General features: G+C 44.1%; 1 protein-coding gene across 1 annotated transcript; it reads left to right on the top strand.

Annotated features, from left to right (window-relative positions):
* The first annotated feature begins 731 nt into the window (after nucleotides 1-731).
* TRIM25 (tripartite motif containing 25) lies at nucleotides 732-19,380 on the top strand. Its single transcript, XM_075579895.1, has 8 exons — nucleotides 732-1,522; nucleotides 3,813-3,908; nucleotides 7,256-7,489; nucleotides 9,477-9,615; nucleotides 10,549-10,602; nucleotides 12,647-12,694; nucleotides 14,070-14,150; nucleotides 15,148-19,380. Exons 1-8 carry the CDS (start codon nucleotides 908-910, stop codon nucleotides 15,675-15,677), a joined length of 1,797 nt encoding a protein of 598 aa, XP_075436010.1. The 5' UTR covers nucleotides 732-907; the 3' UTR covers nucleotides 15,678-19,380.
* Nucleotides 19,381-24,889: the final 5,509 nt, after the last annotated feature.

Here is a 24,889-nt window from a genome sequence, read left to right as displayed (position 1 = left end):
CATAAAAGTAACATTAAGGAAAAGGAGTCCCTGCTCCGAGGAGCTTACAGTCTAATTGTTTTACATATGTATTAACAGGTTAATATTGATGACATTAAAGTTTGTTATATTTTCTGGGGATTTTTTGGAATGCTCATCATTGAGACATTTTTGGTCTTGTTTGTGATTATATATATATATATATATATATATAAATATATATATATATATATACAGTGTTCGACAAACCTATACATTTGCTCACCCAGGGCGAGTGGATTTAACATTGTGGCGAGCTCCTATTGGCCCAAGCAGCACACGTGTGGTACTAGGTGGCGAGTAGATTTTTTTGTTCGGCGAGTAGATTTTTTGGTGATTTGTCGACCACTGTGTGTGTGTGTGTGTGTGTGTGTGTATGTTATATATATATAATATATCCAAAGTGCTATTTGAGTGACCTATCATGCAATAATACATATGGATGTAGTTTATTATACACTAGCTTCTCCAGCACACCATACCTTTAAACATAAAAGATACACATTTACCGGATCTGAGCTGGATCACATTTGATTTCTATTAGGATATGTGTTTATATAGCTCACTTTTACCCCACAAAGCTGTCACTGTTCGTGTAGCTGCCTGTCTGTGCCCTGACACCCTGTGTGCACCGAGCACTGTTGAGGACATGTGACTGCTCACAGGTTTGTCTCATTGCCTGTGAGCAGAAACGAAACTTAACTGTGGAGAGAGGAGTGGCCAGATCTCATTTCCGGAGCTGCTCACTCTGTGATCTCTTTAGAGCTGAAGGGATCCGGCTGCTCACTCTGTGATCTCTTTAGAGCTGAAGGGATCCGGCTGCTCACTCTGTGATCTCTTTAGAGCTGAAGGGATCCGGCTGCTCTCTGCACAGTGACAGCAGCAGACTATGGCCACCATGGCTCAATCACTCAATGACCTGGCTGAGGAGTTGACCTGCTCCATCTGCCTTTCTACCTTCACTACTCCAGTGACCATCCCATGTGGACACAACTTCTGCTTCGGGTGCTTGGATCTCACCTGGACAGGACCAGTCCAACTGAATTACAGCTGCCCCCAGTGCAGAACCACCTTTGACTCCAAGCCGGAGCTGAGAAAGAACACCCTGCTCAACAACCTGGTGGAACAGTTTGTGGTGAGAGGGGACAGCGACTCTGATGTGAAGCAGGAAGTGGACGAGGAGGACGTGGAGGAGGAGGAGATGGACAATCCAGATGTTGTGCTCTGTGATAGCTGCATGAAGGTACCTGCTGCCAAGACATGTCTGACCTGCATGGCTTCCTTCTGCAATGACCATCTCATGCCCCACATTGAGAGCCCAGCCTTCAGGGACCACCAGCTGAAGCAGCCCCTGAAAGACCTCCAGCAGAGGAAGTGTGCAGAACACAACAAGCTGCTGGAATATTACTGCTGGGACCACACCAAGTGTATCTGCTGCTATTGTCTGGTGGGTCACAAACAGTGTCAAACCTTTGGCCTTCAGGAAGGCAAGATGAGGAAGGAGGTGAGTCATTCTGCACTCCTTCAATCGCACCTTAAGCATGATAATTACACTTAAAGGTGCAATCCCTGTTGGTGGCAAAAAGAAAATGTTTTGAAAACCACTTAACCATTTTCTGTCAGAGGGGCCAGTAGCGCTGACCCTTATCTTTATTGGCTCTCTCTCATAAGGACAGGACAGTGGTTTTCAGTCTTTCCTTGGTTAAGGAACCCTATAATTCTATTATGAAATTCTGTGGAACCCCAACCCTCTCTAATAGCGTGTCTGTGATCAGATGCATTGTAAGGATCCCCAACCCTCTTTAATAGCGCGTCTGGGATCAGATGCATTGTAAGGAACCCCAACCCTCTCTAATAGCGCGTCTGAAATCAGATGCATTGTAAGGAACCCCAACCCTCTCCAATAGTGCGTCTGAGATCAGATGCATTGTAAGGATCCCCAACCCTCTCTAATAGCGCGTCTGAAATCAGATGCATTGTAAGGATCCCCAACCCTCTCCAATAGTGCGTCTGAGATCAGATGCATTGTAAGGAACCCCAACCCTCTCCAATAGCGCGTCTGAGATCAGATGCATTGTAAGGATCCCCAACCCTCTCTAATAGCGCGTCTGAGATCAGATGCATTGTAAGGATCCCCAACCCTCTCTAATAGCGCGTCTGAGATCAGATACATTGTAAGGATCCCCAACCCTCTCTAATAGCGCGTCTGAAATCAGATGCATTGTAAGGAACCCCAACCCTCTCTAATAGCGCGTCTGAAATCAGATGCATTGTAAGGAACCCCAACCCTCTCCAATAGCGCGTCTGAGATCAGAGGCCTTGTAACCCTCTCACGTGAGCAGTTTGCCCAATGATGGCGAACCAGTGACGTGACTCCCGCGCCCACCGACACGCCTCCCTGCCGCCTCTGCCTGCAGGACAAGAAATATCTCCTGCTGCAGGCGAGCGCGCACTGCGGCGAGGAGCGCGGAAGCTAGCTCTTTGCATTATAGCCGAGGCCTTATGCAATGTTATTCCTAAGAGTAGGGGGACATTGATACTTTATCATTGGTGTTATATATGAACTAGCATGGATATATTGCCACATAGTGGCTACATTGTCTGTCATCCATCTTTAGTTGATGACGTAAGTATCATTAGTTTGTCCTTTCCTTTGGATACATTCACAAGACACACACTCTGATGTGTTGTGTGTGCGCAGGAGGGCGCGGCCTGATATGTTGAGCTGCGTGCAACGTGTCCATTTGCATAGATTTTCATGGCCCATATTTACTAACCAGTGTTCTGCCATAATACTCATCTACTCCACTGGAAGGCACCTTACTGCCCACTGACTTTGAATAGGCTGCACGGTGTCTCTCAGCGCTAGAAGATGCCTTATAGCAGAACACTGCTTGGTGAACATGGCCCTACAAACTGGGATTCCTTATCACACCCCAACCCAGCGTTAACTGCCATTGAGTTGAATGGTGCAATCTCCAGTACCGCGGCATAGTGAATGCTGACCTATGGCCCTTATTCCATACGCCATGCTGGCGCTTACCAGCGCTAGGGAAGCATTCGGCCCTTTTAGAAGTTGTGGTTAGGCCGTTGCTCCATTAGTCGTCACATGACCGCGTCAGGCCTCGGGCGCCGGAAACAGAAGTGGTGAGAGCTCCGTTTCCGTCTCCTTTACCTTTTGAAGTGGTCAGCTCGCTCACCCGCTGGAAAACGAGGAAGCGCTTATGATGTACCTGGCACGTTTTTAGGGCGCCGTAAAGGAAAACAATAAATGGGACTGAGGCTGCGGCCATAGCGCACGCGGCGCGGACAAAATTCAGTAGCTCTATCAGGCTGGCCATAGTGCGCGTGATGGCGCGGCAGGATTTTTGGGAGACAAATAATGTGGATTTTCCGCGCGACGGCCACGTGAGCGGTTGAGCCAATGAGAGCAAACCAGCCTGGTGATGTCACGGACACGCCTCCCCGTCGCGAGCGCATCTGCGTTCACAGATCGCCCCGGCGACAGGCGGGCGGGACTCAATGCGCGCGCCGGCACTATGTCCGATGCCTGAGATCCTCTCCAGCGCTGGGAAGAGATCTTCACGGCGTTTTTGGAAAAGCGGTCATGTTTTAAGCAAGGCCCTCTCTTCCGTGCCTTCAATTGTAAGATAGGATTTATGCAAAGTGCTTTTACTGTTCTTTGGGGTTCTAAATATATTAATACATATTATTATAAATAGGCAAAGTATCCTTTACATACCTCTAAAAAGCGTTCACAACAAACCTATCACATTTGTGCTTCTTTTTTATAGTTGCAGTACAAGAAGCTGCTGGCATCATTGAATGACAAGATGGAAAAGGCTTCCAATGCTCTGGATGAAGTTCAAGCCGACCAAAGGAAAGTGAAGGTAAAACCCATTTTAATTAAAATACAGGAATTACATGGGCCTGCCAATAAAGGCAGGAATTGAGGTGAGAAATTCACATTTTTTTTTCGTGCTAGGATCATTTATTAGAGATAAGCCTGTTAATACTCAAATCCCCATAGCAGATTCAGTTTTTGCCATGTTCCCTTCAACAAAGCAACCGGTACCCATTCAGAGTATTTAAACGGAGCCGTGATTGCTTTAAAGACCGCGGGAGGTAAGTTGTTCAAATACGTTTTCCATTTGAGCATAAATGTCCTGGCTCTATTATACATATCAAAACACAGAGGACACTGTATGATGCAGAGACACAATGCATACAGATAAGGCCCTATTGATGCACTCAAAGTCTGAGGGGTAGGTCACCCTAATAAAACAGCAACAACACAGGAATAATCTGAACCAAACCAAGTTAATCCAAAACAATTGGAAAACTACACATAAGCACTATACAGGCATACCCCGCATTAACGTACACAATGGGACCGGAGCATGTATGTAAAGCGAAAATGTACTTAAAGTGAAGCTCTACCTTTTCCCACTTATCGATGCATGTACTGTACTGCAATCATCATATAAGTGCATAAATGATGTAAATAACGCATTTGTAACAGGCTCTATAGTCTCCCCGCTTGCGCACTGCTTCGGTACAGGTAGGGAGCCGGTATTGCTGTTCAGGACGTGCTGACAGGCGTATGCGTGAGCTGCCGTTTGCCTACTGGGCGACATGTACTTACTTGCGAGTGTACTTAAAGTGAGTGTCCTTAAACCGGGGTATACCTGTATGTATCAGATAGCATACAGTCAATGCCTGTGGTATGGGACAGTGAAGGCTAACTGAAATGGATGACGTCACTGGAGCACTGTATATAGTATATACATCCACTAAGAGGAAGTGATGACGTCACACGTCGCGCTTTCCAGCATGGATGCCAGCAGCTTCTAGCAGACCTCACTGTGCCCACGCCAGAGTTCTCTTCAGCTGCGCACTCCACGAGGCATCTCTACAGGTTGACCGGCAGGATCGTGTACCCAGGGCCAGCACAGATAAGTTTACAGGGCCATCTTTCCCTCTTTTCTGTCCTCCAACCCCCTCTCTCCCCCCCGTGTGCTGTAGGGGTATGTTATTGAGGGCCAGAGCTAGTAGGTTACACGATCCTGCAGTATTGTTCTCTCCTCACAGGGTTAACATATATTGGTGTGTATGGTACCCCATCCCTCATCTCTATCCCTATGTGTAGTTACTAACTAGCAGGGGCAGGTTTTGTGGGGCTCACACCACCATTGTGCTATCGGTCATTGCATGTCAGCTGTATCAATATTTATGTGTGCTATTAATGATTACTACTGCTACTGTTGCACCTTCTATCATATCACTGGTGAATGGTTCACACACATTTAATTGCCTCTAGTGGATGTATATACTATATCCAGTGCTCCAGTGACGTCATCCATTTCAGTTAGCCTTCACTGTCCCATACCACAGGCATTGACTGTATGCTATCTGATACATATAGTGCTTATGTGTAGTTTTCCAATTGTTTTGGATTAACTATTTGGTTACTTACCCCACTAGCACTTACTGTATTTAGTTCATTCAGTTCACTATTTATTCTGGTACCATTTTTTAACCACCTTTAATAAACCATTCACTTTATACCATTTCTTGGTTTGGTTCAGATTATTCCTGTGTTGTTGCTTTTTTATTAGGGTGACCTACCCCTCAGACTTTGAGTGCATCAATAGGGCCTTATCTGTATGCATTGTGTCTTTGCATCATACAGTGTCCTCTGTGTTTTGATTAGTCTCCTTGCCCTATTGCACCAGTCTGATTAAGTGATCCTAGTGGTCACACTAGGTTGAGCGGGTGCAACCCCTCTTTTGTTCTCTATTATACATATCGGAAAGTGCATCAAACTTTTCGGTGATCATAATGTGAGAAAGAGAAGATTCTAATTGGTTGTTATTTGGCGGGAACGGTTTTAGCCAATTCACCGATATCAGTTTGCGAGGAGCCAACGTGGTCATCCCCGCCAGTTTGGGCAGGGCATCCACCTGGGTCCTCCAGTCCTTCTCATACCCATATAGCAACACCCTATTTTCCCTGTTTTCAATCTTCAAGCCTTCAAGTATCTTTCCGTATTCGGATGCCCAATGGTTCTATAGCTAAACCAAAGAGTAGTGGTGATAGTGGGCACCCTTGTCTAGTGCCCCTGCCTTATGAAAAAGACTGAGAACATACCCAGTTGGCAAATATAGCAGCTGTGGAAGGAGAGTAACATGTTTTAAGGGACACATCTAGGTGATTGATGCCTTTTTTTTTAACCAAATCTAACACCTATAAGTAGTTTAAATATTTTTTTTTATAGTTACATGGTGAGCTGCTCCCTTTTGTGCGGTGTCGCTGTGTGTTTAACAAGAGTTTACACTGGCAAATTCATCCTCCCTGCCATCCCCTTATCTGTATTTGCTCTATGATAAGGACAGGGTTGACTTCTTAGTCACACTCGATTAACAAACACTCCCTCATTAAGAGGCCCTGAATAAATGAAACGTGTCATTCATTTCCAAATAAATGAAAGCAGCCAAATATTTGCTATTAGCGTTGTTAAATTTGTTAAGGGAACACATGGCAGGAGAGGTCTAAATCCCTGTCCCTTTCTTTAATTACTCCTCCCACACTAAATACATCTCTAATCATGGAGGTAAATGACCACAGTTGTATGGAGCTACATCACCAATAATGCCTGATCAGATTTCCCTTCCACCAGGGTCCCCTTGAAACCACATCAACCACCACTTAAACCCACTAGCTGTGCCGGCCTACTAGGACCAACTTTGTGACCAACCAAGGCAGCTGGGAGGACGCTGGCAGGTACACCGCCTTAGCCGTGGCCTGCCACCACCCACCATACAACCCCCAAACTCGTGCCACCACCCACCATACAACCCCCAAACTCGTGCTGTTTTCAGCCCAGGTGCACTCTGATCAAGCCCACCACTGTTGGCCGTGACAATACATCCTTCGCATCCTACCCAAATAAATCCTACCCGACCAGATCTGGGTGAGTGGTCACTTCCCAGATTCTGGATCAGTTAAGTGCTACCTTCACCTAATCCTCTTTAAAACCCCCGTAACCCCCACCACCCTATCTTCACTTGCCTATTCTAATGAGTCACCAATTAACCCTATCCTCTTACATGGACCTCGCCCTCCCTTTGTTCCCCTTTTTGTAGATGGGGGGGTCTTTCTTTACAGAACTATGTTTTCTAGTTGGCTACGTGGGGAATTGCACCTTTTTTTTAATGGAAACGTGCATCTTTTCTAGGATATCACACAGAAGAAAAAGGACCTCCTAGAAGGGGAATTTGGTGAAATCAAAGCTCTGGTTGAAGAAGGGCAAATGAAAGCCATGAATAGAATCGAGGAGGAGGAGAGGAAGGTCGACAGCAAATACAGCTACACGCAGAACGCGTTGGGCAAGAAAAAGAATGAATTTAAAACGATGAAAGTTAAAGTTGAGTCTCTGCTGATGGAGGACGATGACCTTCAGTTTTTAAAGGTGAATGAGCATTCTGGTGTTAGATCTGTGCTGTGCACGTGTTATTAGTCATATACAAGGCTGCTGCAAACACACACACACGTGTAAATCTTGAACAGATATATGCATTTATAAACATAGAAAAAGCCATACATCACCCAAACAGGAGGCCTGAAGGAATGAGAATAGCACACGGGTTACTAGTGGCTATAAAGCGCTATATTATAGACCAGATAGAATGTTTTGGTTGTTACACTAAGGACCTTCCTCAGGAGGATTTAGACATGCACACACATTATTTACCAATCTTCCTAGGATTTCATATACATTTACATTGAATGTATATAAATCCAGAAAGCACAGGCTTCCAGTTTCAGTATGCAACAGTATAGAAGCATGGTTGGGTGTATTTTTTTTTACGTGGGTGAGTGTGAATGTGGAAATCTGTATATATCACTGTGTTATCAGTGAGTCTTTGAAACATACAAAAGTGCTGATACATATAGCGTTAACCAGTGGTAGGCAACATGATATACCTTGAACACTCAAAAGGGCCACACATTACATACATACAGTACATACAGTGCACAGGTAGAAGGGACAGGGCGGCGGAGGACCTTCTCACCGCCATCTCCAGTGACCGTCTTAATGCCAGCGCCCTGAGGAACACTGTCCCGCTCCTTACACTGGGAGCTAGTGATGAGCATGGTCCTAGTGATGGGCATGGTCCTAGTGATGGGCATGGTCCTAGTGATGGGCATGGTCCTAGTGATGGGCATGGTCCTAGTGATGGGTATGGTCCTAGTGATGGGCATGGTCCTAGTGATGAGCATGGTCCTAGTGATGGGCATGGTCCTAGTGATGGGCATGGTCCTAGTGTTGGGCATGGTCCTAGTGATGGGCATGGTCCTAGTGATGGGCATGGTCCTAGTGATGGGCATGGTCCTAGTGATGAGCATGGTCCTAGTGATGGGCATGGTCCTAGTGATGGGCATGGTACTAGTGATGGGCATGGTCCTAGTGATGGGCATGGTCCTAGTGATGGGCATGGTCCTAGTGGTGAGCATGGTCCTAGTGATGGGCATGGTCCTAGTGATGAGCATGGTCCTAGTGATGGGCATGGTCCTAGTGATGGGCATGGTCCTAGTGATGAGCATGGTCCTAGTGATGAGCATGGTCATTAGGCAGCACTGGGAGTGAGAAGAAGCTACGTTCCAGACCAGCAACATCTCCACTACCTCTGTGCTGGGGTGAGAAGGAGAGCGAGCTGTTAGGGTGGCCAGTGGTTGGAGGCTGCAAGTAAAGCCCCCCCCCCATGGCCGAATTCAGTCACCGGGCCGCCTGTTTCCCTCCAGTGCTCTAAACATCGTGCACTGTGCGTTCACCCATTTGAGTATAGAGTATTGGACCAGATTTATCAAGCACCAGTACGGGTTAGCGCACCCGATCCAGTGCTAACTCCGATCCAAGTCGATGGGCGATAACGCCCTGAACCTGGACCTATACGTGTTAGTGTATGTGCAGTGGGGATTAGAGAGCAGTAAATGCCGGCATTGGCCTTTGGGGGGCGACATACGCTGTGAAGCTGCAGGTTGGGAGGACGAGGGGACATGGTGAGGAATGACTTCTTCAGATGTCGGGGTGGTGGATACCTGGAACAGCCAGCCAACAGAGGTGGTAAAGGCTAATACAGCAAAGGAATTCTTGTCATTGACATTACACTATCCCAAGGTAGGAAAAGAAGTCAGGAATCCAATAGGGTTTTAGGATTTCCAGCAGATAGGAAAAGGGGCAGATTAGGCGGGTTACGTCCTTCTTATCTGGCGTCAAATGCTACGTTTCTACTTTGGTTTAAGTGCTGGTCCTCTAGCCATCTTTTCCCTATCTGTACTCGGCTGTAGAATATGTTCGTGCTTTATAAATTGAATACAAACTGAGGGTGCAGTATGCTGCGCTCCCTACTCACAGTAACGGGGTTATTAATACACCTCATTTTATTTTAATACAGCGTGCAACCAAATTGCGAGATACAACATCTGCTGACCCGTTCAAACCCAAGATCAAGTTTGATGAGAAGTTGCTGAACCAAATTTACAGGGGCGCGTTCTCCCTCAAAGAGATGATAAGGACGAAACTTAACCAGCCGGGTAACGTGCATCCTGTCCCTTTTAACATCTACAGGCGTCACCCATACTCCTTGGCATTATAATAGGAATGTGTCATGGCGCGCCATGTCAGACTTACCACTGAGCGCTAGGCAGAAGTCACGAGTTTGTTAACCCACGAGTACCCTTTGAGGTACCCTGAACGTCTTAAGGGTCATTACTCTAGGGGTACGACATGCTATAAATGCTCGTTTTCTAGGGGGGGAGAAGGGGGGAAATCATATTCACTGCTCCATAGAGAGAGAGAGAGAGAGAGAGAGAATGTTACCAGATGGACGTCTAGTAAGGAGAGACAGCACACTGCAAGTAGTCATCCAGACAAATAATTGTATTGACACAAAATGGCACTGCAACCAATGTTTCGGTCACCACAGAGGGACCTTCATCAGGGTTATGCGCTGAAATTATGAAATTTTATAACGCGGTCTCATTCTGTGGACCCCGAGGATCGGAGTTCAGCTGAATATATCGTTGGTAATAGCTTTTACAGAACCAATATGAGAGTTCTTCATAGGTGACATAGTCAAACCTCTCCTCTTCAAATTAATCTCTGAAGAACTCTTATATCAAAACCTACAGTCAACATACTCGAATGCTTATGATCTAATGTTGATTTATTCTAAGGCTGAAGCCTGTGATTGTGTGGGCCGTAGGACCGTCCCCCCAATCACTTTAAATATACTTATAGTCCTCCTTCCTTAATTTACCATTGAATGACCTCCGCTCTCCCCTTCTCCATTTCTACAGTCTCTAAACCTAGGGTGGAGCCTCTTTCAGGCCTAACCCGGACGTACGCCCATGCCAAAGTCAGTTACCATTCCAACTGGTCTCATTCTACCGTAGGCCGCACACACACAATACTGATTATTCGCTAATGCTTATGGTTACTCATCAGAATTTCTATTCACCCGACAGATGAAGCACCAGAATTGAACAAAAACCCCGACGAAGATAAACAGCCCCAAAAATGTAGGTGAAATGCATTGTGTTTATTGGGAATATTCCAGCTGGCAATTGGTCATGCGATGCTCCAGAGATATTGCTGTTGTCACAGTAATGCCTGGGATTGGGGGAGTGGGAACATCTCCCACCCCTGTCTATAAATACCCTTGCCTTTCACGTTACCTAATCAGGATAGGTCAAACCACTTCCCCTGCTCTTTCCAGGACAGATAACGCTAAACAGTATTCCAAAACTCTCACCCGCTATTAATTGCTGCTTTCTTTAAAACGTTCATGCCTGTAAGGCTTTGCTGCACAGGGAGTCTCTGCCCCAAAAGGGTTAATGTTTTATTTGGTGTGCCTGAGGCCCAGGGAGATACAATGACTTTCCCAAGGTTACACTCGGATTCAAGGAGGAGTGGCTCAGTGAGTAACGACACGGACTGGCACTGAGTGTGAAGCAGGGGAACCTGGTTCAATTCCCTCCTTGTGACCTTGGGCAAGTCACTTTATCTCCCTGTGCCTCAGGCACCAAATACATAGGTTGTAAGCTCCACGGGGCAGGGACCTGTGCCTGCAAAATATCTCTGTAAAGTGCTACGTAAAACTAGCAGCGCTATACAAGAACATGCTATTATTATTCAAACTGGGCTCATTGCGTTTATCAGTGTTTCCAGCGGCTGACACACCCTTATATACAGAGTGATCCTGCACCCTTATATACAGAGTGATCCTGCACCCTTATATACAGAGTGATCCTGCACCCTTATATACAGAGTGATGCTTCACCCTTATATACAGAGTGATCCTGCACCCTTATATACAGAGTGATCCTGCACCCTTATATACAGAGTGATCCTGTACCCTTATATACAGAGTGATCCTGCACCCTTATATACAGAGTGATCCTGCACCCTTATATACAGAGTGATCCTGCACCCTTATATACAGAGTGATCCTGCCCCTTATATACCTTGTTATCCTGCCCCTTATATACAGAGTGATCCTGCACCCTTATATACAGAGTGATCCTGCCCATTATATACCTAGTGATCTCGCACATTATATACAGTACTGTACCTAGTGATCCTGCCCCTTATATACCTTGTGATCCTGCACCCTTATATACCTTGTGATCCTGCACCCTTATATACCTTGTGATCCTGCACCCTTATATACCTTGTGATCCTGCACCCTTATATACCTTGTGATCCTGCACCCTTATATACCTTGTGATCCTGCACCCTTATATACCTTGTGATCCTGCACCCTTATATACCTTGTGATCCTGCACCCTTATATACCTTGTGATCCTGCACCCTTATATACCTTGTGATCCTGCACCTTTATATACCTTGTGATCCTGCCCCTTATATACCTTGTGATCCTGCCCCTTATATACCTTGTGATCCTGCCCCTTATATACCTTGTGATCCTGCCCCTTATATACCTTGTGATCCTGCCCCTTATATACCTTGTGATCAAAGAATACTAAAACATACAGAACACCTACAAGCTCAAATTGAACCCCCAAAATACCCACAACATATATATAAGCATATAAGTTTCACAGAGGAGTGCTACTGAGCATGGCAATTTATATTTAAAACCAGAGACATAACATAAAACACAGACAAAGCTCAGTGCACATCCAGAGAAACTTATATACGGTACAGTGCCTAAATATACATGTATAAATAACTAATAAATAAAATGGTCTTTTAGTTTAACATTTTGGCCAAATTGTTGTAAGCCCTTGAGCCAAACTTCACGGCAGACCACGTTCAAGGGTCCCTACACTAATATAAATTCTTAATAACCTGTGCAAGAAAACTGGAGGCACCAAAAAGCATAAACACATCAGATCGCCAAGTGATAGATACAGAAAATATACAGAATCCCGTTTTTTTTTTTAATGGGATTATTTTTATTTATGAGATCTGGTGCTGTTTTTGTCACCAGTTTTGCGGCTGAACGCCCACTATCCCCCCTCCCCCCCAGAACGCCTGGGACCGGTGACATGTCGGCGCTGTAATGCATTATTGGCCTAACTTGTAAACGTCTGTTTTCAGATAAACCTAAGAAGAACCCGCCTGCAGCACGTCCGTACGTGCCTCTGCGTAAGTGACTGACGATGTTATATACCAGCGGTGACTCGGTCACGCGTCTCTGTGTCATTAAGGGAAATGCATTAAAAGAACTGGAGTAAAACCATTGCAAAGCGCTGGATTTCTACCTGGCGTGTTTTAGCTTCCATGGCCGGGATTTACTGCGCCCCGATACGGGATATCGCACCTCGATCCCGACTTTACTGCCATTGACTTGTAGGGCAGTTAATATGGGATCGCCCCCGATATCTTTTATCGGCGCTTAGTGAATCCGTCCCAATGAAGCTTAGCACATTGCTCCGAATGCTCCGTGTGCTTCAGCGCGGGATGTAGGGAGCGTCTAAAGCGGGAGATAAGCAGCACAGAGATAACGGGGTGTGTCAGTTTCTGGGTCTGTGTCAGTCACTTTATTGCAGTTTTACCCGCGTTACAAAATCCGCAGGTCTGAGACGATACGAACCCGTCTCTTATAATCTGCGTCTCATGGGAGGAGTATGAGGGAGCGTCTGACATTGAGTGCCGCCGCGAGTGGGGTTGGGCAGTATAACGATGCATAGTAATATCGCGACAATAAAATCTGACGGCTTGGGGGGGTTATTTATTATCGCGGTATTACATGGCGCTGGCTTCTGGGGTCAGAGGTGCAGCTGTGAAGTCTCTCTCTCACCCCAGTCCTCTCTCTCTCTTCCTGCTTCTGAATGCAGACTCGGAGGGAGGGGGAGGGGAGCTTCGGGGAGCATGGGGGGAGACATTGCGTGAGACTGCGGGCTGCAGCATTGAGCACTGAGACCTAGGAACGCCTCGCCTCACTTGGTTTCTTCTTCTGTTAACCCCTTCCTCTATCCCTACTGGGGCAATTAACCCTTCCCCCCTGGGGCATTTAACCCCTTCCACCCTCCCACTTAACCCCTACTTCCCCACATTCCCCCATGGGACTCAACCCCTCCCTTCCATGTCTGCACTTCACCCTTTATCACCTACACTGCTCCCATCACCCTAGCATCCCATACCTCACCCCTATATATATATATATATATATATGGACCACACTATCTAACACCCACTATGATCCACACCCCCAAACCTTGATAGATCCAGCTGTGCGGCTGGACCACACTCCGTCCCACAATGAGCAGACACCTCACCTTCTTGTTTCCACGTGGCCTCTTGTTCCCTCTCGAGTGTAAGCTCCCAGGATCAGGGCCTCTCATTACCTTCTGTATCTGCGTGCGCTCGTCTGTCCTTATTTGCATTTGTAGGTCATTGATGTCACTCTGTACCCCCCCCCCCCACTGTACCACGCTACGGAATATGTTGGCGCTTTACAAATAAACTATAAGAATATATATCAGAAGGGTCACCTGTAAACTATCTTTTCCGCTCCCAGCTAAGCCCAGTAACAAATCTCCCGATGCCGCAGCTGCCGGTGTTGATGCAATTCCAAATACTAGAGAAGACCTTCTGACGTGTAAGTACAACATACAGCAGGGATGGGACATGTATGTAACTATGTAACTATGTAACTATGACGTTCCTGCTACATTCCAAGCAGCACACTGCAGATAGTAAATCAGGGGTGCGCAAACTTACCTACGTGCGCCCCCTCCGGCTCATGATCCCACCCCCCCTACATGGCACCGAGATGCTGACCGGGAAAGTGCAACAAATTCTTTCCAGGTATTTTGTATTGTATGTCTTTATTTATATAGCGCCATTAATGTACATAGCGCATTTACTGTAAATCCCCCATGACTGGTAATGTCGCTACTTCCAATTGGCCCCCACGCAACGCTGGAGATTTAAACACCCTTTTGTCCCCGGAGTTGGTATTCACGCGGTTCAGCTCCAGAGACGAGCAGGTTACAAACAGGTCGGGCGCGGAAGAAACGTCTCCTTTAAGATCTAAAAGAAGCGTTTGTGTATGTTGCATGTAAACGAACTCGCAAATTGATATCATTTTAAATGTAATGTATCCACAAAGGAAGGTAAAGGAGTTTCACTCCTCTAACACATAAGCAACAACGCGTTTCGCACAGATGTGCATCGTCGGAGGGATCCAGCGTTATATACTGTACGTTAGATAGTAAATAATCCATCGTTCCAGACTTAATTAAGAATGTAAAGCATTAGGACACACTGGGGGTCTCTCACTATAGTTCGTTATCCGGCGATAACTGACGATCAAGTCAATGCAGGGGTTGTGTGATCACTAAGGGATATCGTCACTAAAACGCGCACTGATATACATAAACCTATTCAACCTTAATTATTATTAGAATTTTTTTTATTTTTTTTTATTAAATTGAGCTTTTTTTATTAGGCACTTTAGCCACTGCAAACAATGTGATAATAAAAAGTCCAGTGTCTTCTGTTGGTGCGGAAATCAACGTTCGATATCCGTGTATTTGGTGGTTTTCCATTAGCTTCGTCCTGCTGCATCCTAACCGTCCTTCTTGTCTCCTTAGATGCGGTGAGACTCACAGTTGATCCCAACACGGCACACAAGAGAGTCATCCTGTCTGACCGATTCACCAAACTAACAGTCACTGATAACCCCCAGAACTACGCGGACAACCCACTCCGATTTGCCCACTGCTCCCAGGTTCTGTGCTGTCAGGGGTTCAGCCAGGGCATCCACTACTGGGAGGTGGATTTGGAGGGTGGAAACTTCAGTGGCATTGGTGTGGCCTACCAGAGCATCGCCCGGAAAGGGACCGAGAGCCGGCTGGGCCGTAACAAAGTGTCCTGGTGCATTGAGTGGTTCAATGGCAAACTGCTAGCTTGGCACAACGAAACTGAGAAAAGCCTCACAAGCCCCAACACTACCAAAATCGGGGTACTGCTTAATTATGACGAAGGTTTTTTGGCTTTTTACTCCGTCTTGAAAAAGTGTAGCCAGATTTACAAGTTCCGTGCCCGCTTTACAGAACCAGTTTACCCGGCATTCTGGGTGTTTTCCAGTAACACCGTTCTATCCATCAGCCGACTCGGCTAATACAGTGAATATGTTCCATGGAAACCGGTGTCAGACTTATTATACATTTGAATCTGTCCCATAAAACCCTCTAAATCTGATTCTTTTATTTCTAGTCCGAAGTGCGTATAATTGGCTCAACTAGTCACACACGATCTTCTGACTGTGTGATCTCTGGTGGCGACTGTGATTTACTTAGCATGGCAATTTAGACGTTGATTTCATACTCTAGAACATATTCATCAAGCGCTGGTATAAATTGGCGTACTGGATCCGGCATGAAGTCCCATTGACTTCAGTGGGAGTTGACGCCAGATTGGGATGTGCTAACCAGTACCGGCGCTTGCTGAATCTGCCCCAAAGAGAAGCATATCCGTCCTCCTTCTTTTAGCATCTGTGTGTTTTGCATCTATTTTACATCCTGTGTATCACCGTATGGTGTAGTATCAATAGCAAGGATCACAGAGTTACCTAACCCTCGTATCATAACAGGTCAATTTCTGCTTCTGCGGCTGTCATCTTCTCTTTGCACTCCAAATTATCGGGCAAAAACTGCACGTGTCACCAAAAACTTTACTTCTAATCACATCTGCATTTCAGTACCCGAAATCCTCCTTTTTCGTCTTAACGGTATCCTACACCCACCTTCCGAGTCTTGGAGTTGTATTTGTGTTGTGTGTGTGTGTGTAGAGTGAGCGCTTTAAATAACCAGCGTCAGTAGCGATATATCTAACATCCTGTAATCAACGGGTGACGTTGATGTCGTTTAAGTGGATCATGTACATTAGATTAGCTGATGGCAACAACGTATCGAATAGCTATAGACAAGATCAATAAATTATCTTATTTTTAGGCATACAGCTCAACCCCTTATAACGCGATGCGAGCGTGGCTCCCAATTTTTGGGATTTATGAATACTTTACAACGCGATTATTGGCGTCTTAAATACTTTATTGTACAATGCATACAATTGTACATTATTTCTAACGCGATCCGCATATAGCACGATGAGATTCTTTGGACCCCAAGCACAGCGTTATAAGGGGGTTGAGCTATAGTTGGAGGTTGAAAATTATTGTTTTGCCGAGGGAAGTCTTGTTATTGTTGAGTTTTTATTCATCTGTACTTATCGGTATATAAGTTGTTGACTGTTAGGAGATGCCATTATACACATTATATGTGGCGTCTAATTTATAGTATAGAATAGATTGACATTTCGGGTTATTATGTTTCAAGTTTTAATAACTAATTAGAATGTAGTTTAGATGGTGTTAGACCTAGTTTTACCTGTAGTTGTTCTAGATCACCAAATGTCCTCCACCATGTTCACTGATGATTGAACGTGGAATATCACGACATTTTGGGACAGCTAATAGAGCTATATCTCCTCAAGGATGATATTGTGGTCTTTGGGGAAGTCGACAGAAATTGAGAGAAAGGGAAAGATAAAGAACTACAAATAACAAGAGTTAACTAGCTCATCTGATACAAGGTTTGGGTCTTATTTCCCTCAAGTATTGGTGTTTCAAGGAAGGAGGAAATATCTTTCAAGAAAACGTATATTTTTGTGGGTAATCCTACTAAACTTGAACTTCTGCCTCTGTTGGTACCTTTCTCTATAAATATGATTTATGGGAATTGTTCGGTTTTTTTTTTTGGATACTGCCATCGTGAATAATTTCTTCTGGTTTGGGAAACATTTTCTGCTGAGTACTAACTCTATGAAAGGATCTTGGGAAATATCCAGAATGCAGCCCTATATCAATTAATGGGGCTCAGAGATAATTTCCTTAAGAATCCTGTCTACATTAAGGAATCTTGCTTAGTTTATGGATCTTGGGCATCATTTTGAATCATGCCTTGATTAATAAGACCATGGAATCCCTTTGGTAATTCTAGATCTTAAGTAAGATGGAATTCTGTCTTCATTTATGGGTCTTGGGAATCACTCCATGGGGATTCCTTCCCTGGCAACTGAGGTTTAGGAGATTATTCCCTTTGGGATCATGTCTTTATCAACAAGGCTCTGAGAGAATACCATTTAGTAATTCTACATATATGGAATTCTTTCTTCATTAATGGAGGTTCATAATTATTCCTTGTGGATTCTTCGTCTCACAATTGAGGTTTTAGAAGATATTGCTTATGGAATCCTACCTCCTTTTGAGATGTTTGACATATCCTTTATGGATTCCCACCTTCTCAAATGAGGTTTATATCCCGTACAGATTCATTCTTTCATTATTGAAGCTTGGAAATATATTTCTTATGGGACTCTGCCTTTATTAGTGCGGTTTGGATAATACATCTCTTGTTATGGAATCCAGCATTCATAATTAAAGATTGGGAAATATCCCCTATGACTTGTCTGTTATTGGAGTTTGGGATATTTTCCCTAAAGAATCCTGCCTTTATTACTAACGTTTGAGATATGTATTTCCTATGGTGTGACCTCAGGATACATCCACTATGTCTATTTTATAGTGGGGTGTGGGATGTATTTCCTGCAGTATCCTTCTGTCATCATTGGAGCGTAGGACATTTCCCCTATGGAATCCTGCCTTCATTGTGAATTCCTGGAAATGGAGCTTGGGAGTGTTATGTGTGCAATACTCTCTCTCTCTGTAGTAGGATCTTCGCTTCTATTCATGGTGGTGTCTAAATATATTACGGAGGAGCAGAGAATATTTTCTAAAGGTTCCGACTTCTTTATTGCGCCTCGGAAAATGTTCCTTATGGAATTCTGCATTCATTATGGAGACCGTGGAATCTTGTATTCATGATTACGTCTCGGGACATATTCCTTATGGGCTTCTGTCTTCCATAATGAGACCCGTGGTTTATCCCCTGTGAGATCTGACTTTTAATAGTCTGGTACGTCAATATTCCTTAAGATATCTTGTCTTTACCTTGAATTCTTATTCAGTGGTACCTACACTATGGAATTCTAACTTCATTGCCAAGGTTGGGGAATATTTATTTCTGAATCCCGAGTTTCTCACCGGGACTAGAAATTATTCTCGGGGGGGATTTTGTTTTCACTTCTAGGATCTGGGAAATATTCCCAGTGGATTCCTATGTTCAGATAAGATCCCGAGTGTAATTCATGCTAATAGAATGACAAGTCTTTCGGCCTGGTTCTAAAAGAAATAGTTACCGAGAATGTCTCCCACATTCCGAAACATACATTCGGCATATCTATGGTGAAATATTTCTACCGGGAATCTGCCTCGGTTTGTATGCAATGAATCCATACACAATTAATGACGCGTACGAAATGTAGGGAAGATGATCGTCAAAGGATTCTGTTATGGAAGGTCTAGATGTGACTCTAAAGAAATCCTAAGCGTTGACGCGTATATATACTTAACGAGGGATTTGGGTTATCCTAAACATGGCTATCGATCCATATTGTAGAGGTTGCAGCCCGGCATTTTAATTTCTGGCTGTAAGATGTTTTCTGTTGCAAATATGTTTTGATTGTTTGCTAATAAAAACCTGTAATTGTTAATTTTGAATGCTGTGTGATGTACTGTAGCCTGTATGAAAACATTGTATATTTGCAGATATTGATATAGCTTTACAATAAAAATCTACCATGCAACAATAAATGTGAATTTGTCCTATTGAAATAAGTGTTTATTTCATTTAAACCAGACTATTGCTACTCAAAATATGATAATGCATATGATAATGTTCATTAATAAATTCTTTATCAACTAACATCAATGAACCGCTCCGCTCTGTGCTTTGCTTATTTTAAAAGCAAAAGGATTTAATTTATGGCGAAATCTGGTGGTTTTGTACCAATTTTTTCAAGCCAGGACATTAATAAATCTGTCAGGATTTCCACTAGAGGGAGCACTTTCTCTAATGCTGCAGGGTGCATTTTATTTCCATAATGAGCAATAGGTTACTGCCCCTGTGACAGGAGTTATTGGTGCTCACTACCATTTATAGCTGCGGTCCCTAATCTCAGCACTTCCGGCTTTTCTTCCACTGCACAAAAACAAACGAATGCACACACAGTAAACTATTTAACTCACTGATACACATACAGACACACACACACAATATACTATTTAACTCACTGATACACATACAGACACACTGATGTACACACAGTATACTATATAACTCACTGATACACATACAGACACACTGATGCGCACACAGTATACTATATAACTCACTGATACACATACAGACACACTGATGCACAAACAGTATACTATATAACTCACTGATACACATACAGACACACTGATGCACACACAGTATACTATTTAACTCACTGATACACATACAGACACTGATGCACACACAGTATACTATATAACTCACTGATACACATACAGACACACTGATGCACACACAGTATACTATTTAACTCACTGATACACATACAGACACACTGATGCACACACAGTATACTATTTAACTCACTGATACACCTACAGATACACTGATGCACACACAGTAAACTAATTAACTCACTGATACACATACAGACACACTGATGCACACACAGTATACTATTTAACTCACTGATACACCTACAGATACACTGATGCACACACAGTAAACTAATTAACTCACTGATACACATACAGACACACACACACAATCTTATTATATATTAGTGAAAGCACTGTATGCCTGTCTGCATCTTCCTGTGTCCCTAGGGGAAATCTCATTGGTCCCTTGGCCCGCCCCCGCACTGGCCTGAGGCGGAGTGACGACACACACACACACACACACACACTATTATTACCCCTTCATACATATATACAGTTGTGTGAAGAAAAAAAAAGTACACCCTCTTTGAATTCTATTGTTTTACATATCAGGACATAATACAATCATCTGATCCTTAGCCGGTCTAAATATTAGGTAAATGCAACCTCAGATGAACAACAACACATGACATATTGCACTGTGTCATGATTTATTTAACAAAAATAAAGCCAAAATGGAGAAGCTATGTGTGAAAAACTAAGTACACCCCTACTGCTTCCATAGGAATTAAGATGCTAAGTAGCAGACAGGTGCTGCTAATCAAATGCCCTTGATTAATTGATCATCAGCAAGTGTGACCACCTCTATAAAAGCCGAAGTTTTAGCAGTTTGCTGGTCTGGAGCATTCAGGTGTGCGTTAACACAGTGCCAAGGAGGAAAGACATCAGCAATGATCTTAGAGTTCTGAGTATTATACACTGCTGATATTATTACATAATAGAGATTGAGTGCATCGTAAAAGGGATTCTTTTTGTCTTTGATACCTCCAAACTCCGCGTCTAACTCCACCTCCTAGCATCCTTTTCTCTCGTCCAATTTTGTATTAGTTCATTAGTAGGCCATTTTTAGCAGCATAATCAAATTTAAAAGAAAAAAAATCTTTAGTCCTTTTTCAGACTTCTTTCTTTGATATTTCACTTTTTTTTCCCTAGCTAGTTTTTTCGATTCATTTTAACTTTTTTTTTTTAAACATATCATAAATGCTGTCTGTTGTTTAAACTTTAATAAACTTGTTTACATTTCGCAGACGATCAAACATTAGAAAACCCTAGTATTCTGTATGCAATCAATCCTTCAGTCAGTGTAACTCAGCAGCTACAATGTATTCTTACATTACTAAGGTAACATTACCTCTAGTTACAGTTTGCGGCTCAAACTGCTGGGAATATTGGCAACAAATAATCCCAAACAGGAAAGTGTTGCAAAGATCTTGCACTGCTGGGGAGGTGGGCTAAAGCCTGCTATAGAAATCAAAGGCTGCTTTAAAGCTCATTAAAAATGGCATTAAGAGTTTAATTATTTTTTTTAAAGTATTATCTAACACTACAGAGCAGATTTATTTAATAAAAAAACCATACATTTAGTATATTGCACGGGTTGCTCCTTTAATAATACAATCCTGCAATAAAAAGGATACATTCATGAATTCATTAAAAGATCTTTTCACCGAGATGTGCTGTGTCCGGGGGTCTTTGAAGACAATTGGAAGGAGTTTCACAATGAGTTTTATCCCCCCTTGGATTGAGTGGCTGCCCGACTTCTCAAATAATCAATATGTCACTTAAAAACATGTCACTGTCTGCTTACTGTGGGGCTCCTTTTCAGAGCCTGTGTCATTTAGACTTTCATTGGCAGCTATTCTGGCCCATTGAAAAGGGCAAGACTGCAATTTGTGAATCTGGCTTATCCAAGCAGAACTGTGAAAGAGGGGGACTTTTTTTTTTTAACCCTTTCACACAATCCATTCAAGGCAGACATTACAGAAGTTACTTATCTGCAGTTATCCAAGTGCCAGCAAAATGGAGTTCTCTCGTTCAGACAACCACGAATGCGTCGCCCGCTGACGTCTACGGTGTCGCTAACTAACTGACGGCAAACTAGCGAGACTCAAATAATCAGTGGGTGTTACCGGGTGCTTGCACAACGCATACGAATGAAACATTTGGGGGACAGGGTTCCCTGAAGTTTAGCAATTGTCACCTGTGCCGTTCCTCCGTTGCCATTTTAGTGATAGCCAACCTTCTGACAAATATTCAATTATGCTGCAGATTAGGTCATTCATTACCCATGGAGACTGTGATGGCATATCTTTAAAAAAAAAAAAAAAAGTTGGACATCTTTTTAGATGGGAAAGGTATACAGGGTTATACCCAATAAGTATACATGGGAAGGATGTTGATCCAGGGAGTAATCTGATTGCCAATTCTTGGAGTCAGGAATGAATTTATTTTCCCCCTTATGAGATATCATTAGATGATGAGTCACTGGGGTTTTGTGTTTGCCTTCCTCTGGATCAATATACTGTAAGTACGGATATAGGATAAAGTTTTTTTCAACCTCATCTACAATGTAACTATGCGACTATGTGACTATGTAACTATGTAACCTACAAACGACACATTAACTGATAGCACCGGAATGGTTCTGGCTCTCTGGCAGAGAAGGAGTTAAAAGCAGAGTGTGACCCCCCCCCCCCCTACAAAAGTTCCTCTAGAAGGCCAGGGGGAGGTTAAAAGTCAATTAATTGCAGCCTAATGAAGCACTGCTCACTCTCCTGAGGCCTTGTCACATCTGTCAGGCCTCTCATTTCCCAGGCTGCCGTTTTAAGCCATTACACTGCAAATAATGAACTTACTCAGCCTCTCTGTCGGACATTGTGTGGGAGACACGTTTGTTATATCATTTTCCGCCATAACCATTCCATTTACATAAAATACAGGCGGTGATCTGACTGGGGAAGCAGGGGGTGAGAGGGGGCAGGGGGTGGGAGGTGGCAGGGCCGCCAACAGGGGGTGAGAGCAGGCAGGGGGTGAGAGGGGGCAGGGCCGCCAACAGGGGGTGAGAGCAGGCAGGGGGTGAGTGGGGGCAGGGCCGCCAACAGGGGGTGAGAGCAGGCAGGGGGTGAGAGCGGGCAGGGGGTTAGAGGGGGCAGGGCCGCCAACAGGGGGTGAGAGCAGGCAGGGGGTGAGAACAGGCAGGGGGTGAGAGAAAAGTTTGCACACCTCTGCCTTATCTCAGAACACAGTGACAAAGTGACACTCACATAAAACACACACACACAGTGACATCCATACAAACACACAAAGTGATGCACATACAACACACAGACACACACACAGTGACATCCATACAAACACACAAAGTGATGCACATACAACACACAGACACACACACAGTGACATCCATACAAACACACAAAGTGATGCACATACAATACACAGACACACAGTGACATTCATACAAACACACAAAGTGATGCACATACAACACACAGACACACAGTGACATCCATACAAACACACAAAGTGATGCACATACAATACACAGACACACACACACACACACAGTGACATCCATACAAACACACAAAGTGATGCACATACAACACACAGACACACAGTGACATCCATACAAACACACAAAGTGATGCACATACAACACACAGACACAGTGACATCCATACAAACACACAAAGTGATGCACATACAATACACAGACACACACACACACAGTGACATCCATACAAACACACAAAGTGATGCACATACAACATAGACACACACACAGTGACATCCATACAAACACACAGTGTCGCACATACAACACACAGACACAGTGACACCGTTACACACATTGACACCGTTGCACACAAAAACAGTGACATCCATACTAAGACACACAAAGTGCCCCCCATGCACCCACAGACACAGTGACTCTCAGCATACCAAATCCCTGCTAGAGCACAGTGTGTATAATGTAGCTGCTATGGTCTCTTTGTTACCAGCAGAGACACCATCTTGGAAATATACTGTACACGTTTACTCATAGTCATAATAATGTTTCATTTCGGGGGGGCTGGGGTGGGGAGTGGGTGACCAGCTTTATCTCTTGAATTACAGCCCTTATATTTCCCATTTGTTTCCTGTAGGGTTGCCATAGGGTGACGTAGTTTCACATAGAATTCATGAAATCGCCCTGTAACACACATCAACTGTTCGGTAGACGTTGATGGGTCCACCCTCCTACTGACATTGTATACCCCATAAAAATGAATGGGATCATTCTCTTGTGAGCACCATGTGCCCATGAACTTCAATGATAAAACCCTCTTACACACACAAACTGCCCTATAAACTTGTATGGGATCACCCTTCTAAACAAAGCAACTTCCCCATTGACCTACATGGACTAACGCTCTTACACCCATTAATTGGCATCACCCTCTTATGCATACAAACGGCTCTATACTTTTAATTGGGATTACTCTCTTACACACACCAGCTGCACTATAACGTTTAAAGAGATCAACCGCATACACGTAGAAACTGCCTCATAGTATTAAATATGATCATCCTCTTACTCACATCAATTACCCCATAAACTTCAATGGGTTAACCCTCTTGCCCACATCAACAGCCTTTTAAACCTCAGTAGAATCATCCTCTTACTCACTGCCCCATAGACTTCAATGAGTTTCCAATTCAAAAATCTCCGAAGTCAATCAATAGTGTGGGGGCTTCGGACAAAGGGACAACGACATCAACTTTGGAAGACCCTCACGGGACAGTTGGGAAGCAGATGGGAAGGAGGGCGGAGGATTTTGCTGCTATTCAGGCTGCCAGAGTGTAGGTTGGGAAGCCCAATCCCTCCCAGGAGACCGGCCTCACTCTATTGCAAATGGAGACCATTCAAGTAGATAATAGTATAACCGGAC

The sequence above is a fragment of the Ascaphus truei genome, chromosome 22 (assembly GCF_040206685.1).
Source record: "Ascaphus truei isolate aAscTru1 chromosome 22, aAscTru1.hap1, whole genome shotgun sequence".
Taxonomy (NCBI): domain Eukaryota; kingdom Metazoa; phylum Chordata; class Amphibia; order Anura; family Ascaphidae; genus Ascaphus; species Ascaphus truei.
The sequence above is the reverse complement of the archived record's forward strand: the minus strand, read 5'-3'. Positions and strand labels throughout refer to the sequence as shown.

What these genes read in the sequence shown, in the direction of transcription:
- TRIM25 (XM_075579895.1), top strand. Translation starts at nt 908, where the DNA reads ATGGCCACCATGGCTCAATCACTCAATGACCTGGCTGAGGAGTTGACC. An exon ending in CCGACCAAAGGAAAGTGAAG is followed by an intron (nt 3,909 to 7,255) that starts GTAAAACCCATT and finishes CATCTTTTCTAG; the next exon opens with GATATCACACAGAAGAAAAA. An exon ending in AGATAAACAGCCCCAAAAAT is followed by an intron (nt 10,603 to 12,646) that starts GTAGGTGAAATG and finishes GTCTGTTTTCAG; the next exon opens with ATAAACCTAAGAAGAACCCG.